The sequence below is a fragment of the Falco cherrug genome, chromosome 10, assembly GCF_023634085.1.
Source record: "Falco cherrug isolate bFalChe1 chromosome 10, bFalChe1.pri, whole genome shotgun sequence".
Taxonomy (NCBI): Eukaryota; Metazoa; Chordata; class Aves; order Falconiformes; family Falconidae; genus Falco; species Falco cherrug.
This window is the reverse complement of record NC_073706.1, coordinates 3,531,485-3,549,036: the sequence shown is the minus strand read 5'-3', so window position 1 is coordinate 3,549,036 and position 17,552 is coordinate 3,531,485. Positions and strand designations below refer to the sequence as shown.

General features: G+C 40.9%; 1 protein-coding gene across 2 annotated transcripts in view; it reads right to left on the bottom strand.

The window, feature by feature from the left end:
- The window catches only part of PTPRT (protein tyrosine phosphatase receptor type T), a 453,418-nt gene that overhangs the window by 67,350 nt on the left and 368,516 nt on the right, over positions 1-17,552 (bottom strand). For both annotated transcript variants that reach the window (XM_055722799.1, XM_055722800.1), the window contains exon 14: positions 3,994-4,129. In XM_055722799.1, coding sequence (XP_055578774.1) covers positions 3,994-4,129 — 136 coding nt within the window. The remainder of the gene's footprint in view (positions 1-3,993; positions 4,130-17,552) is intronic.

The window sequence follows — 17,552 nt, the reverse complement described above, 5'->3', positions numbered from 1 at the left end:
TTCATCTTCAGGGAACACTTGTCCATATGTAGCTCCAAGCCTCAATTGGACGTGACTGGTGGTGCCCGTTCAAGGGAGACCCAGAACCGATGCAATCAGCAGGTTTCTCAGCGATGCTGGAGGTGTGCTACACAGACCCAGGGAGAGCAAGCCTCCAAAACCTCTTTCTGCACTGTTATAGCTTCTAAATGGGAAAAGATTTTAAAGTCGATGAGCCAGTTTATTTCTTATAATAGTGTGTATTCCGGTGGGTAACCTTGCAAATGACAGCAAACAGGCAAAGAGAGATAGGACTGCAGTGAGTTTGCCTGTTTGCACAGGGGTGGGAACAACACAGAGGAAAATGTAATTTTCCAGCTCTAGAAATAAAAAAGGGGAGAATTTATATTTCTAATACTCCTGCTCGCCTCCTTTCTAATTTTAATTTTGAAGAAAGATGCCCATGTTAACAGAGCCTATGGCAAAGCCAGACATAGCAAAGTTCTGTCCATGGGACATCACATCCAAATTCAGTAAACGTTGCTGCTTTGGGGACCAGGCTAGTTCCACAGAAGAGCATGTGCACTGCGACAGGGGGGCAGCTCAGGTCAGCACGAGCTTGGGAATTTTTACGTCAAGCAAACAGGTCCTCGGTCTCTAGCCTTTGGAACTTGCTCTGCATTACAAGTATTTTTGATTCTGATTTTGTCTGTGTTCCTCTATGAGATATCAACTTATATGGCACCGGTCATGACAGCCAAAACACCAGAAGAATCAAATATTGGAAAAAGCTGGAACTTGATAGATCTCCCCATCATTTACTTACCTGAGTTAAATCAGAAAAAAAAAATCAAGCTAAAATCCATTGATTTTATATATCTTCTAACTAAACAATAATACAGTCTCTAAGTTTTCTCCTGCTCTTTGCACTGGTTAATAAAAACGCTTCATTCACTCTAATAGGAGTTTGACATATTATGCAGAAAATATGTAGAGTTCATTTAAAAACAAATAAAAGCAAAAAATCTGATAATCTGATAATCTAAATAAATTGTGAATTTTTACTTTTGCTTTGAAAGATTCCTACATATTGATAACTTAGCCTTTTGCTGGTTTTCCAGTGGGAGATGGAAGATCAAGCAAAGATGTTGCATCATTGATATGTATCATCATCTCTATATGAATGCATTCATCAGAATGAGAACAATGAAAATTTTCTCTGTAGTGTTTGGAGAAAAAAATTACTAGCCTGTAATTCTACCTCTGAGAAATTTCCTAACTGTTTTCAAATTTATACAAAAAATAGATTGGCAGCAATCACAGTGTTTAACAGCAAGAGTCCCACATTTACATTTCAAAAGATGTGGTAGACTGTTTGGGAATATGAGTTTGATGTGAAATCTGAAAATAGGGAAAAAAGGCCTTTAGTGAACAAAGCAGTGAGATATTCTACCAGACATACAACTGACTGAAAACACTAATTATGGAGCTTTATGGAAAATTCTAACCTACGGCATGTGATAGAGGGTGAGCATTGTGAAAATCCTGAAAATGGACCTACGACGTATGAGAAGGACATTTGACTTTTGGATTTCCATTTTGATCAGAATCTGTGGAAGACATCTCTCACATAGGAGCAACCATCATGTGTTTTACTGTCTTCCTTCATTGCCACTGAAGCGTTTGTAAGAGTGCATACATTGACAAACTGTCTAATTATCCAAGTTCCTCCCATTCTGTACTTTTAACTCATTATTTCAGTAAATACAGAGATTACGAATACTATCTCCTTAATATTAAAGTATATTGGTTCATAAGATTATACTTACCTCTCTGACTTAGCTGTTGGCAGGCTACACAGAAAAACTACCCTGAAATAAGGAATTTCTGGTCATCACAAATCATTGTTTTCTGCCCAGCAACATACATGGCTAATAATAATAATACATAATGGGACAGAAATGCTATCAAGTTTTTATAGCTTATGAAATACACCACAGATGTGGCACTGCTCTGATAGCTTTCCTTATAAGTTTTATCTCTCAAGCTTAGAATAAAAGTATTTCTTTGAGAGCTTTTAGGAAGTTAACAGGAATGTATGAGGGCCGTGCATTCACCAGACCAGAAATCCAGCTCAATTTTTGCTGAAACCCTTTCCCTGTTTTTCATTGGAGGCATCTGATTTTTTTTTCTGCTTATGAACTGAAAAGCTCCCAGGGGAGCGGAACCAGAGGCATCTGTGCTGTTTGGACTTAACATTGAACAAAAGTGCAGCAGATGTGATGCAAAACACATACACATTTGTTCACAAAATTTGATTTTTCTTACTTACAACAAAAATTGGATTAAAAATCTAGATTGCCCACCCCTTCAGTTAATTCAACAGGAATTCACAGTAGTACTACCTATGTGATCCTTTTTGTGGAATTACATTTGGAAAGGCTACTCAAAAAGGACTCCTAGTGCAAACTCCCATTTTACTTGCAGCAAGTCCCTCAGGGCATTGTCCAAGTCAAGTTTTTAATTTCTCCAGGGATGGAGATTCTCCACCTCCAAACCATCTTGGTAACCCTCCTCTGGATTTTCTCTAATATATCAATCAGTGCCTTTCTTGTACTGAGGATCCCCAAACTGCACAGAACAGGCCCAGAGCAACCTCACTGATGGCAAACAGAAGGGAATAATCACTTGCCTCAACCTGCTGGCTACACTCCTGCTAACACCGCCCTGGACACAGTAGACCTTCTTTGCTGCAAGGGCACATTGCTGAGTTATGTTTGCCACGGCCACCAAGACCTCCAGGGTCCTTCTCTGCAAACCTGCCAGTGCTGTAACATAGGTTACTCCATCCCAGATGCGGGACCTGGCCTTTGCTAAACGTCAGGAGGCTGCCATCAGCCCGCTCCTCCAGCCGCCCAACGTCCTTCTGAACAGCAGCCCTGCGCTCCAGCGCCTGCAGCACAGAGCTATGCCATTTGCATATGTGCTCTGGATTAACATAGAGATTATATCAAGATTTAACTGCTGCTTTTATTTTTGGGAAATGTGTGGCTGTTTGTCACAGAGATAACAGATCTCAAAGGAATGGAGCTTTGTTTTGAAAAGCTGCACTCCCGACAACAGACCGAGTAAAATCATCAAGGCTCTGACATGAAATGCTACCCACACCCTAGACAAGCGGTGCCAGGCTACCTAAGTCCTGTTTCATTTAGGATCAAATGACTCTTGCAAAGTAGGGTTCACCTCAGAAATGTGACTAATAAAAAAAAAAAAAAATTACAAATTTTCTCAAGAAAACCTCTTGCTATAAAGGGTTTTCTGGATCAGTATATTACACTGCAAATGTGGATATCTTCAAATAGTAGCAACTACAATAGCCTACTTCAAAGTGTAAGTGCAAATGGTCCAAAGAAAATCACACAAAATGAACTGTTTGAACAAATTTCATTACATAAATGATTTTTCCAAGTTTCATTCCCTTGTAAACAAAAGCTAATTCGTGGAAAGATTCTAACCCTCAGCAAAATGTAATATTCCAGTTGAACAGTGGTTGCAAAGAAATTGCTGTGTGAAAATATGTCGCATCAAGACTCACTTGGGAACAAGACCCCTGATCGCATTATTGTAAGATATTATTTTTCTTGGCTGTTAGAGAAAGAATTCTTGTCTTCTATTAGACCACTGTTGTGCTTCCTGCCCATGCCCACTTCCACTGCCTCCTTATCACTTCGTACTTTTCCATGCTTTTTCATGAGCTACTCCTTCTCATTAATTATCAGATACTTATCCTTAACTCTTTACTTTGACAACAATTATTTTGTTGTTCATATACTATCTGCCAGAACACCCATCTTTTCTGGGGCTAGAACTACTGTAAAGAGTTGCGTATATTGGCATTGACTGCTGTCCTCTGTAACACAAATGGAATGTTTTCTCTCTACTAAATTTATTCTTCTTTTTGAAGTAGAAACCACTAGCCAGAAGGTTCAAGATGGAAGCAAAGCAGAAACTTACCTTCTCTTGATGGTAAGCATTGCTCCCAAGAGGATAATAACAAACATCAGGAGACCAGCTATAACTCCGGCCATTTTCACTGTGCTGTCAACTTGTTTTTCTGGTTCCACTGCATTGGAATTCTGGGTGGAAGCTCCTTAAAAGATGGAGGGAGAGGGAGAAGGATATAAAAAAGAGAATTTGTAGAAAAATCACTGAAGAATGTAGAAAAATATTCATTTGAAAGCCTAACAACATATTTGCAATTAAATTACAATAGACAATTGTCCATCTAACCAAATCTGCCTTTAATAAGGGCTGATAACAGGTAATTCAGAGCAGTAATAGGGCATAATACCCCAGTGTAATATAACCGACTCTAATATTTTACCACATTAAACTGCAATGGTGAATTTACTCTTCTGAAGCACTAGCATACACCCAGAAGCAGGAGAATTAATAGCAGTTATAATTTTCATCTCAAACAGTCGTTAATGAAATAATGCATATAAAAGTTTGCAGTAACATATCCAATAATACTACTGGCAGAAAGTTTTTTTTCTTCTAAAATCAGACCACATTTGTATTTCTCAACATACCGGAGGCCTGGCTTTTGTAAGCACATGGTTACAATTATGCATGTACCAAGCAGTAATCTAACACACTAAGCAACCTCCACATCTTCTAATGTATTCCATACACGAGTTCTTCTGCAGCCCAGGCAAAACAACATAATTTCTATTTGAAATTTTGGGGTTTTTATGAGTAAAGCCTACATGCTTAAAAATGAAGTATTTAGGAACATTATTTCCACACATTTATTCTTTTACTTCCTTGTCATGATCTGATTTTAAGGGTCTTCTGCCCTTTGCGTAACTGAGCAGAATGCAGAATGGTACTCTTTCCCCTGTTGCTGGGGCTACTTATATAGTGCTTATTCTATACCTTAGCTCTGCTGACTTCGCTACTTGCTGCACAGAATTTTCCCAGATGTAGCTTAAACCACTGACCTTGATTTAGAAAGCCCCACAAGATTTGAGTTGTGGCTACTCTAAAGACTAAATAAGCCTATCTTTATTACATTCCTGATATACTTAACTACTACTAAAAATATCATAATTGCATTTGATGAAGTTAAATGAATTCACATTACATGAGATCACAATCTTATTTGGGTTGGAGTCAGCCAAGTCTTCCTTTACAGCTTAAACACAGTAGGAAAAGGGAATCAAAGGTGAAAGTGTAGTGCTGTCATCAGAAGACCATAATGTTTTGCTCTTTTAACAACTCTGTTGCTGACCTTTAGGGAAACCTGAATCACTTCTGCTCATGAAGTCAGTTGCTTGGGGACATAATAATCAAGTCCGTACATGGCTGAGACAGCAGAAAGCCTCACTGGGTTATTCTTTCGCCTACTTGCCACACATAAAACTGTGTATGCTTTAAAAGATCTCTCTCTGCAAGGATGAGTCCAAACGCTCACCAAGATCAAATTGTATAACTGACCATAGGGTTTTCTGGTATGTTCTGAATAGGGCCTTAGCTGACAGTCTTCCAGCGATAAGGACCTGATCTTGAATAAAGTGTTATATTCTGCTCTCATCATATCTTGAAGAGTACACACAGAACAACGCAATAAATGTAAAACAAGAAAAATCACCACATGCAGCAATAAAAGTATGATTTCACTTTTCCTACAGCTAAACTGTTAATCTAGTTTGCCACAGCAAAATACAATATTTACCAAGCAAAAATGCTGGCCATTTGAAACATGTATGTAATTTTCAGCTTTTTGTCCCTTGACAACTCTATTGCTCTGCTGCATCCACCAATTTTCCCATTCAGTTAAGAGTTCACTGGTAACTTCTGCGCTTACATGTCTCAAATGCATTAATGGGACTCCTGAGCATGAAAGTAAAATAACATATCAGTTGCATATTACCTTCTTTATCTGACAACATCTCTTACAGTCTTGAAGCAAGTCTGTCCAAGAGGTGAGCTATATACCATCATACAGGCAATCCTGACACTCTTACACTACAAAGTGAATGATAAAGGTACAATTTTTTCCCTGAAAATTGCTAAATCTCTGTTTGTTTGAAGTGAAACTCAGAAGTACTCCAAATTATCCCTCACTTGAGTTGCAGTTACTCTTATGACCCTGAATAACAGGTGCTGGAGAACAGTTTTCTACCACAAACAGCACAGTCAGATGCCCCACGTCTTTGTATGATCTGAACATGCTCATGAATTGTAAGCCACAGAAAAAAAAAAGAAAAAAAAGAAAAAAAAAAAAAAAGTGCTGTCAACTCCATCTTCTAATCCACTAGGTCGGTTTGCTTTTGCCAGGCTGTTGCTTGTTACTACAGGCAATGTGTGGTCAGTGTATTTTTATTTGATATTTCTCATCCCATTGTAGACTACTGCAGTTCTAGAAAGAGAATAATAAAGGCTTATTATCTGTCCTGACACCTACACACTGTGGTGACTGATTCACTTGAATCTTCTGTGTAACTCTTTCTATCTATCTTGGCAAAGGCCAACAATTCCTTTAGGCTACTAGTCCAACCATTTGTAAGTTGTCTCAGCTAATAGCTCCTAGGAATTGATAATATGACAGTGTCAGTAAATTCCTGGGTCTCAGATTCTTAAAGATTTGCAGTGAAACATTACTGCAAAAGTCCACTGTTTTCCTGCCATTCTGGTGTATCTTCCTTGTAGATGCCTACATCTGCTAAGGTTGTTTGTACCCCCACCTGCACACCACCACCTGTAGGTAAGCCAAGCCTATTTTATTCTGGCAGGAGGAGGTCTGTGAGCTGTTACTGTACTTGCAGAAGATGACTTCTGCTGCTCCTGACACTAATGCCTTTTTAGAATTCAGTTTTGTTTCTCTCATTTATGGACATTCAGGAAGATCTGAAATCCTCTGAGCACACAAGCCCATAAAAACTGCTCAGATGGCCATCTCATACAGATGTCTTTAAATACACTTTGAAAGCTCTGCACCATCGTACTTGAGGGGCCACGCTTTTCTTTCTGAAAAACAATGTTTATATACTGTTGGCATTAAAAAAGGCGGGGGGGGGGGGGGGGGGCGGGGAACTATAACTGTATTTTCTAGTGGTTACTTCCACCACATTTCCGGGAATAAATTGTTCCTTGCAGCTGAAACTCAATACTGGAATAATAGGATACAGAACAGGTCACCACTGTTATTACTGTTTGTATTTCAGTGGAATCCAGAGCTCCCACTCAGGTCAGGACCCCTTCACACTGTACTAACATGAAGTAAGACAATTTTGTGCCATGAGCTTACTTTCTTAATAAGGAAGGCAAATGATAGAAGACAGTGCCAGAAGAGTGAAGCCCGTAGGTCCCTGGACTCCAGGTCTGTGCATTACCTACTAGACCAGGCTACTACTTTCAGAGATACACATTTATGGACCGTGCAAAAACCACACTGTCCCAGAACCTTGATCAGTGGCATGAAGCTGACTTTCACAGGCATTGGTATTCACCCAGCACTACATTTTACATTCGTAGCTGTTTCAAGGTTTCAGCCCTTTCCTACCAACCTAATTTTCTTTTTTCTTCCACCTCTTTCAAAATTCCCAGAGATGCAGCATCTTGCAGTGAGATGGAACATGTTACAAGCAGCACAGTCACAGCGGATACCATTCTGGTGATGCTTCAGAGATGCAAAGAGAGCAGAGCAGGGGCAAATGGGCTCTTTCCCAGAGTCAATCCACCTCATCAGCCCATGAGAGGTCAGGTTTATGGTTCATCAGTCATCAATTGTTTAATTAAGGTTTTGATTAAGGCCTAAACTGGTTATCCTGCCATGGATTCACAGATAATGAAAAAATCTCAGACTAGTTCAGACAGGTGCAACTACTGGCAGGATGGTTTCACATCTTGCCAGCTCCTTGTGGCTTTCAACTTTTTAAATTCCCCTTTGCTTCAGATCATGATTAAAGCTGGCTCTGCAGGGCTGACTGCTTAAGGACATAAATTTTGAAATTCAAAATTAATATCCGAACAGAGGGCTGCCATTTGTATTCCAGAGTAAAATGTTTCAGTACGTTTCTTAAGCTGAAAGTGTTTCTGTCCACAAAGAAAGAGAGATGACATGTTTAGCTACTTTAAGCTGGAAAATGGTTTGCAAGTGATTACAAAAACCTAAACTTAATTGTTGCAAGTCATAACCACAAAGGAGGAGGAGAACCTTCCCAAAATGCTAAGAAAGTGAAAAATCATCCACTTACCAGCAAGCGTTCATATGTAGCACTACGCACTCCTAGAGCGATATTCATATGTATTCTAAATCCTCCTAATGCTCGCGCAAGGTAAGTAATAAACTGTTATTTTCTTTATAGATCTGAAAGGATTAAGGATATGCCTTTGGCATCACAGGCACCCAGCAGCAGAGCCAAGGACTGACATTTCTGGACTGACACCCTGTGACGATTCCATCAGACAATACAAAGTCTCACAGATGGGGATGGGGGGACAGGAGACCCAGATGGAGAAACAGCAATGGCAGCAAGCGGAAGATATGCACAGATATGTTGTTTTATAACAATAAGCCACCAGATATAAAGCGACCTTCTCTGTGGAGCTGGCACACTGAAGAACTGATAATAGAAGTTTCTTCTCTAAAGCCTATTTCACAAACATTCTTTATTTTAAGCAGCAATTACAATATTGCATTAAAAAATGTAACTGACAGGAAAAAAAGAATCCGAAAGAGCCGTAGGCAGAAGGAAAAGGCAGGTATTTGTGTGAGATTTCCAACTGGCGAGGCGTAAAGAACAAAGTCCTGCGATGGCAGTGGTAGCGTCAGTAGCCGCGCTGCCGCACAGGAGAGAGAAGCATCCCATACTACAACAGGAGGAGAAGAGAAAGCAAACAAAATGGCTCTAGGGACAGCTGGGTAAATAGCCAGGGGCAAGAAAAAGGCAGTGCAAGTGTAAATGAGAGAGGGACAACATGAGAGAAGCAACGCAAGCAATGGGAGGTTTGGCCACAGCCAGATGACAGCAAAGACCCTGGAAGGCGACAGGTCAGTCTGGCAAAGGTTAGGTCTGGTTTCCAATTTGTAACACCTAAAACTACAATTCTTCAGATAGAAAGTCACTCTTGAAACAAAAAACATTTAGAAAAATTACTTTAAAGCATTATTTAAGCCAGAAAAATTAATGAAAAATAATGGGTTCAAAGTCATTATGAGTTAAAATGAGCTGCTCAATCGGTGTAATTTCTTTGTAGCACATAGTGGCCAGGCAGCATGCTGAATGCAAAATTCCCTAACAGACCTAGAGGCTTATTTTCAAAAGACAGTTATTCTCAAATCACTTGTAAACATGATTTCCTTTTCTTTTTTTTTTCTTTTTTAATGGTGCTTTTTATGCGAATAGCCTACAAATGATTAAAGCCTCTCTGCATGTAGAAATGTTTTCCCTTATGCTTTCAGATCCTGATTATATCTGTATCTCTGAAACGTAGTCTCCAATATGGAAACGCAAGGGCAAACAAGTACCTGTAAGAATGATAATGATGAGGTAAAGGTGGCAGGGCACCGATTTACACCTTGATGCAGAATACCTGTTAGCCAGCACTACCCAGCGATGCCCTCAGCGTCAGCTGGCTGCACACACAGGTTGTAGAAGACAGACTAGTTTGCAACCTTCAGCAGCATATACCAGAGCACTGGGACTATAAAAAGCTGTGCACGATGCCAGCGCTTCTCTGTGTTGTAAGCCAAAGCGGAATAGCTCATGAAATCTGAAAGACAGATTCCACTTTGGCTATTTCTTTGTTGTAATTTATTAAAAAATTGAATACCACCAACAGTATCCCTACAGATAACATCACTACACCAATCTTCCGCCTCCAGTTATTGAGGACTGCAAATAGCGCAGGCTTAAGACAACAATGAGACATTCTCATTTTGTGAAAAAAGCTCACAAGAAATGGAAAGAGTGATGAGAGCCACAAGCTTTCAGCCATATTCTAAGCAGAGAGCACAGCAAAACAAAGCAGTCCTGGAGAGAAAGACAGACCAGAATTTATATGAGGGATTATCAGGCATACAGGTTGAATCTGTAGGAGGATGAGCATAAACACACAGCGAGGAATCAAGATTAGCATTACTAAACTGAATGAGAATTAAAAAATAGCACTAAGAGAATAATTGATTTTGGAGATTCCAGGCAAATCCACCACAAAGGCTTTGCTTTTCTCCTCCTGCTTTTCTTTCTCTCTCTCCAGAACAGAAGCACTTAATTTGTGCTAAAGGCAGATATATGGCTCCCAAGAATGAGAAAGGTTATTACATTTACTTGAAAGAAGAGCTCAGATAAAGAGCAGCTGTTGTGATGCCTACAAGTGATGCGGTGGCTCAGAGGGTGATAGGATGTATCCATTTTAACTCTCCACTTTTGCAAAGCTATTTAGAAACTAACTCGAAATTATAAAAATGGAAAACAAGTAAAATTGCCATTATGACAAGTTCAAATTTACAGAGGTGACAATTTGTGTATGGTCTTAAACATAGACAGGGAGATCCACCTTTTGACTGATACAGGCAAAAATTTTACTGTGCCTGACAATGCTATGGTTGTATAATAGACTTGTTGCACCCTGCAAACAAAAACTAATTAACCTTTGCACCAGCCGGTCCCCTCTGAGCAGTTGCTCTGCTCACATCATGGCTATCATTAAAAATCCACAGCCACACCAGCTGCAGAAACTACAAAACCAGTGAGCAAAGTGCAGAGGTGGGGATTACAATGAATACTAAAGGCCACCTTTTGAGCCCAGCTGTTCAAAGGTGCTTGAGGTACCACAGTGGCCTACAAATGCTGTGCCCAGTAAGATTTCACTCCCACGTTGACTGAGCAGTGTGCCGAGGATGCTCACCATTTTACAGGAAAAAGGGAGTCATACAGCCAATGCATTAGAGACTCTGTATACATGCTGTACGTGTGCTGTATAAAATACTGGGAAACTTTCTGTACTTTGCCAAGTTGAAGCAGCACTTTCAGACATGTCTTAAATTATTCTTCTTTTCCTCTGCAGTGGTATTATGAAATAGTTTCTTTCACACCTACCTCTCTTGTGACATTGTCACATATACTAACGCTATCATATAGTTTTTTAAATGTCCAGTTCCTGGAAGAAACTGAGAAGCTAATGCATTAATAACAACCCTGTTTCTGGACACTGGCTCATTGAAAAATCTGTTTAAGGAAACAGAGGCATAAGGTATTTGTAACAGCCTCAGGTTTGTCATGCCTTTGGAAGTGCTGTTTAAGGACATTGACAATGATAATCTGTTTATGAAAAACTTTTTAAGTGATCCACAGCACCTGGCCAGCGGCTGCTACGCTGCAGAAAGCATCTCCAGATGTCAAGAAACAGAGGAGAAATACTGACTACCCAAGGAAGTGGTTGTAAGCGTAAGGACATTAGGAACACGGAGCACTGCTCTCCTCTCAAACCTAACAGCCCTTCTGCTTCTGCGCCCACAGCTGCCCCCTCCTCTGCCCCAGCTCTCACCCCTGTGCAGAAGGCTTCAGGGGACATTCAGGCAGTTCTTCCTGCAAACCTTCAAGCAGAAGAGAGGAAAAAAAGCCTTTGTAAACGACTAATCATCCATTGGGCTCTGCATTAACACTGAAAAAATCAAACCCAAAACAAATCCTTTCTGATTTGACCTTCACTTGTGGCTGTAATGTCTGATTAGTGCTTTTTTCGGTTGTTTTTACCTCCTTTGCCTGGCTACCGGTTTATCTGCAAACAAACGTGTGATTGCACAACCCCCCAGCCAGGCCAAGAGCATCCTTTCACACCACGCGGGTGCTGAAAGGGCACGGCAGCCTCTGCAGCACTCCAGGTAAACCCTTCCTGCTATGATTCCAGGAGGACTTGGTTCACGCAGCAATAATCAACTTTATTCTGATTTTTTTGAAGACTCTGCTTTTCCAAAGCTACCCAGTGTATCCTAGCAGTGGATGCTTTGAATTATAGAGCTGATATTTTTACGGTCTACTGTTGCTAGCCCATCCCAAAATTTACCTTAAACACTGAACTTCTCCTACCCCTGCCCTCCCACTGCTTATTTTAACTGGGAGCCAAGGTCAGGGTCTGGCAGCGCAGCAGAGCTCTAGAGCAGACGATGTTCTCTAGAAACTGGGCTCAAGTTAGCAAACTCAGTTCACTTGTGGTCCCATCCAGGTCTGCACCAAGTTCTTCACTAATTCAAAGGTGGTTCATTAGCTCCCTGGGATAAGGAAGCCCCTAAAGCTGACATTTGAAATCCCTCTAAGTCTTGATACCAAATTTAGTGAAAATAAAGATGCTCACTGGGTTAAATGGGCATCCACATGTGAGGAAGTTTGATTTGTCTTCCCGGTGAGGAATATTTTTTTGTAAGAGTATAATGTTAAATGTGTCTGTTATTAACAACTAATTATGGTGATACAAAAAATTCTGTTAAAAAACTTTTAGAAGGCAGATGTTTGTTCAAGTGAAAAGAAAAAAATATTTTCATGCATTCAACTTAAAATGTGTGATAAACCCTTCTGAAATAAATAGCACAAAACAGAGCAAACCTGTCAAAGGAATAACATTCCAGTGTATCAGAAGACAAAATGCAATAACAAACAGATTTGAAGTGGGATTAGATCTGTTTAAAAAAGATGTTGTCTCTCTACAAAACCAGAATATATCTCAGAAAACAAAAGAGCCCTCTTAAACAAATTTGAGTGAGCAAGAGCTATCAAGCGAATAGTTCTCATGTGCAGCAAAACTGTGTGTGAACAGTAGGAATTTTTTTCCTCTTCATGTTCCATTGGTTTCTTGCAGTCTCCCCTGCCACGATTTCACCGGTCACCTTTCAGAGCCAGGTTCATTACTGAGGTCTCAAGATCATTAAGCACTCCTCTCCCAGGAAGTTCCCTTCTTCCAGTGCTGATGCACTACAAGAAAGTAGGGCCATTTCTCTCAATCTTAAAAGCATTTGAACTTCACAGTAATCCCAGCACCTTTTTGCCCCTGTATCATCACAGCTGCCCTGATGTGTAGTTGAAATAATTGTTGGGTGAGGAAGTCATAGCTAGACAGTAATAACCATGCAGCAATGGGAGAGGAATATTCCTATAAAATTTTAATCCATTTTAAACCCGAAAAAAACCCAGCCCTCCTTTGCCCTCCCTTTCATATTAATCACAAGTTACTCTGTCACATCCCAGTAAGTCATTCTATGCACATCAGGCTAAAGCAGAAGAAACTATTTCCACAAGCTGATGGGATTTCCTCTGTATATTTAAATTTTCTGGAGTTAAATAATGGTGCTGCTCTCAGTGTTATGTAAGATAAGGCACATTTATGAGACACAAACCTCCAAGTTCATTCTGATGGAAACTGCAAAACTCTTGAGAAATCCTGAACCTTCCTACTAGTGATCTGTGAATGACTCTACACGGTGCTGCTGAGGCTCAGTTCCGCAGCATCTCCAACTCCAGCAGAAGCTTCTGTACAGGGGGCTTACAGAATTAAGTTTTCACTCTCCTGTCATCATTTCTTCAACAGCAGGACTCAGCTGTCTAAGAATGTGCATAATAACCAGACCCAGAAAATGCTGTAGTTACTTTAATTTTAAAATTGCAAGATTATCTCCATGCATACTAAGGGAGGTATTCAGCCTCTGCAGAGGGCCAGCCAGGGATCCATGGGGCTCCTCAGTCATGCTCAAGTGCTGCTGTGAAGATGTGAATGGTGCCGAGTCCTTCAGGTGGCCCTCTGCACAGGTATACACTCACCTTCAGCGCAACATGGGTGCTGTTAAGGAGCGCCCCTGTGCCCTGGGGTTAGCAGAACCGTAAAGGTCTTTTCCTGTGCAAACCAAATACAAAACAAGAAGTCATGAAGCTGCTCAGACTTCTGCAAGTTTGAACAGTTTTCCTTCTCCTGAACTGATAATCACCTGTGCTCAAGAGGCTGGGCGGGTTTCTTGTGGTCACCTGTTGCCTACCTATTAATGCTAAGAACAAGGAAAATTGTTCCCAGGCAGCATGCACAAGAAGAAAAAAACGGGGGGGGGGGGGGGGGGGGGCAGGGAGGGAAATGTACCTCGTAATGATTATAAAGTTCCATTCCTTCATTTGCAAGAACTTACATTTTAAAGAAAGAAGAAATGAGTATAGAGAGATAAGGAACCATTAATGAGCCCTCTGCCTTGGTTTCAATTACACTGTGAAATTAATTTAATGCACTTTAAGAATACAAGAGGTAATCGCTCTTTCTTGGTAAGAGGTTACAATTTTCTCTAATAAAGTGTCAATATAAATATGTTGCTTTAAGACAGGGAGAACAAGTCAGTTAATTCAAAAAGAATGGGACATATTAAAATAAATGCTATCAAGGCAACCAAATGGTAAAACTAATAAATAAATGTCTGAATAGAAACTGTATGGCAGAGAGCTGGTAAATTGGGGTTTAATTAGGAACTTATTTTTTAAGGAGTGTTTTATGCTAATGATATGCACCTGAGTGACTAATGCTGTGAAAGACGACATTACTCCGGTAATGTAAAAAAAGAGGAGTAGCCCACACGGGGAGATATGTTTTATGGCTGGAAGTGGTAAGAAATCTGAGAGCAATGAATCTGAAAATAAATACATATGTACATACAAAAGGTTAATAACGCTTGTGGATGTAAAACATGCTGGCAAAATGTGAAATGGCTACACAGACTGGGCAGATGTAGCGAGCTTTCTGATGGACTGTCAAATGTCACCACAGCAAAGGCTGACAATGAGTCCCCGCCACCGGCATCAGCCAGCTCCTACCCTGGAGCCACTGGATGGGAGGCAACGAGCTCAGCAGGGCTGACCCAGCTGGGCATCTGTCAGCTCTGCTCTGGAGGGTGCACCACTGGTGTCATGACCCAGTGCTCTGGAATGCCAAACCCCACCCCGACAGTTAGTAACCCAATATACAAGATCTGAGAGGTCTTTCTTGCTGCCACAGCAATCAAGTTCATCAAAACAGGAGCAGCACGCAGCAAACCACACCAAGGAGCATACTGGCAGGAGAGGTGGGAAGCAGCTCTTGCACAAAGCTGAGCTGAACTGAAAAAGGGCCGAGCTGAACAGTCTATTTCTTGCTAAAAGGGGAGGAGAGAAAACTGGGAAAACTCCCAAACTCTCTTTAATGGACTGAAACACTTTTCAAAGAGTTGTCTACTTCCATTGCCTTGGTTTTGAGGCAACGGGACATACAGAGTGAATTGCCTCCCAGCCTGCTGAAGTAGCAGCAGTGGAACAGCCTCATGCATCTCTCAAGTAATTAAAGCTACTCAGCGCCTGAACAGGTGCCCTGCAGCAACACCCAAGATGTGTTATAATCCCCCAGTAACACACTGCCTAATACATTTTACTGCTAATTACTCCCACACTCACATTTAGTGCCCTTGTTAATGCAGTACTTCAAGACAATACTCATCTTGCTTTAACATGCCTGGATCCTAATCTTCCTGTCACTGGTGTAGATCAGAACTCATTTCACTGATGTTAACGGAGCTACTGCAGTGTCAGATGTCTAGGGATGGAAAACTTAGGCCTATATCCTAAAAGGAATGTTTGGTCTGGCACCAGTAGTATGTATTTATTTTCTTGCATCAAAACAAAATTTACTTCTTCTCTGGCACCAACTCAAAGCAGAACTTTTAAGTTGTCAATGCTGAGATTAGGCTTGATTCCAAAAAAGTGGTTCTTTTCCCCCCTTAGTCTTACCAAAGACACCACAGTGGTATCTCTACTGGCAGCTCTGATGATTTTTTTTCTACAGGTTTGCTCATTCTATCCTCAGAAAGAGAACAATGCAAACAAAGGCGAATACAGGGCAATGCCATTAAAGATAATCAATATAATGAGTAGACAGAAGACAGCACAGACACAGTAGGTCATCTAGAACATCCCAGCCATCAGCCTTTGATCAGTTCACAGTGTAATTATAGATCCGTGAGCATCTCTGTCCACTGCCACACAGCAGAGTGCAGCTGCGACACCTCCCTTCAGGGGCTGGGATGTGGAGTGTCTGAGTCCTTCTACTCATACGGAGCTATCGTACGGTGGGAATTCATCCTCATGACATGTGGAAACCTGAAACTATGGGAAAGCTGCAAACCACAGAAGCACATTGTTCAGCTATTGCTCAGCTGCTCATACTTCACAGATGCCAGCAATGGAAGATACTGTTATGTTATCAAGACTACAAATCCACTTGTGATGCTACCTTGCTGGTGAGCTGCAAGGCAATACTGTACCTTTGAAGAGCTAAAACTGCATAAAATTAGCCACAGTTGTGCATATTCCCGTGTCCTTGCTAATGGTCAGGCACTGACAAATACAACATGGCAATTCACAGAGCAAGGACAAGAGAAAAATAAGAAAGGAAAAAAAAACCAAAAACCAAACACCAAAGGAATTTCCACATCGCATGCACAGAAATCAGATATCTGCCTATAAATCAAAAGTCGTATCCATTGAGACAGTGAGAATAAACACGAGAACTACCATCATTTCTTGTCCTTCTCCATTTGTGTCAATCAAGAATAATCCTAAAAACTAAGATCACCAAAAAGCAGTGGCTCTAGGCACCCTCAAGCTCTACCCCTCTCTTTTATATCTCTTATGAAATTAATACTAGTAAGAGATCCTTTTTTAAAAAGAGACCACATTCAGAAACAACAGAATGAGGGGAGCTTATGGACTCTGCCTGGTGACCTAACTGGTAAATGAAGATTAAATCAGTTTGCAGAAGTCAATTCAAGGTCAAACACTTATGTGACACTCTTCTGAAGGACCCACATCAGACAAAGCAAATCAAAAGCTCATGCAAGAATGGGACTTTTCAAGCTGTATAGTTGGTGGGTTTTTATTTGAATAGTTACAGAGCAAATACCTTTCCTGCTAGCATGACAACATTCTTCCACCAACTCCAGAAAATGGAACAACTGAAATGGGAGAAACTACAGGTCTCCAAAAATGAATTAATACAGTTTCTATGATCTCTTGAAGAGACCTCTAGTCATATTCTGGGAAAATCCTGGGGATGCTCATTCCACCCAGACTCGCCAGTCCAGCTCTTTCCACCCCCAGAAAGCCAAAATAAAGAATTTGAAATGGTCACATCACTAGCAGCTGGAAAAACTCAGGGGGAAGGAGGGGAGACTAAGACACACAGATGTTTGTAAACCCAGAGGAATGAATTAAATAAAGATTTTATGAGGAACTTTTTAAAAGAAAAGCAACAAGAGAATATGGGGAGCAGCAGCATCTGTGGCTCTCACAGATGAAAAGGAGAAAGGGGAGAAATGGCTCATCCTCCTTGGCTTTCAGTGGTGACACAACTGCTTACAGACCCACCAGCTCGTGTATCAGGTCTCAGCGGTGAAACAGCTGCACAGGTGGGAACTTCATGCAGCACCTGCCACCCCAGCACGTGGCGCTCTGTAACAGACTGGGGATGTCTCCGTAAGAAGATGGAAAAAGTCATCTTCTGCCATCCAG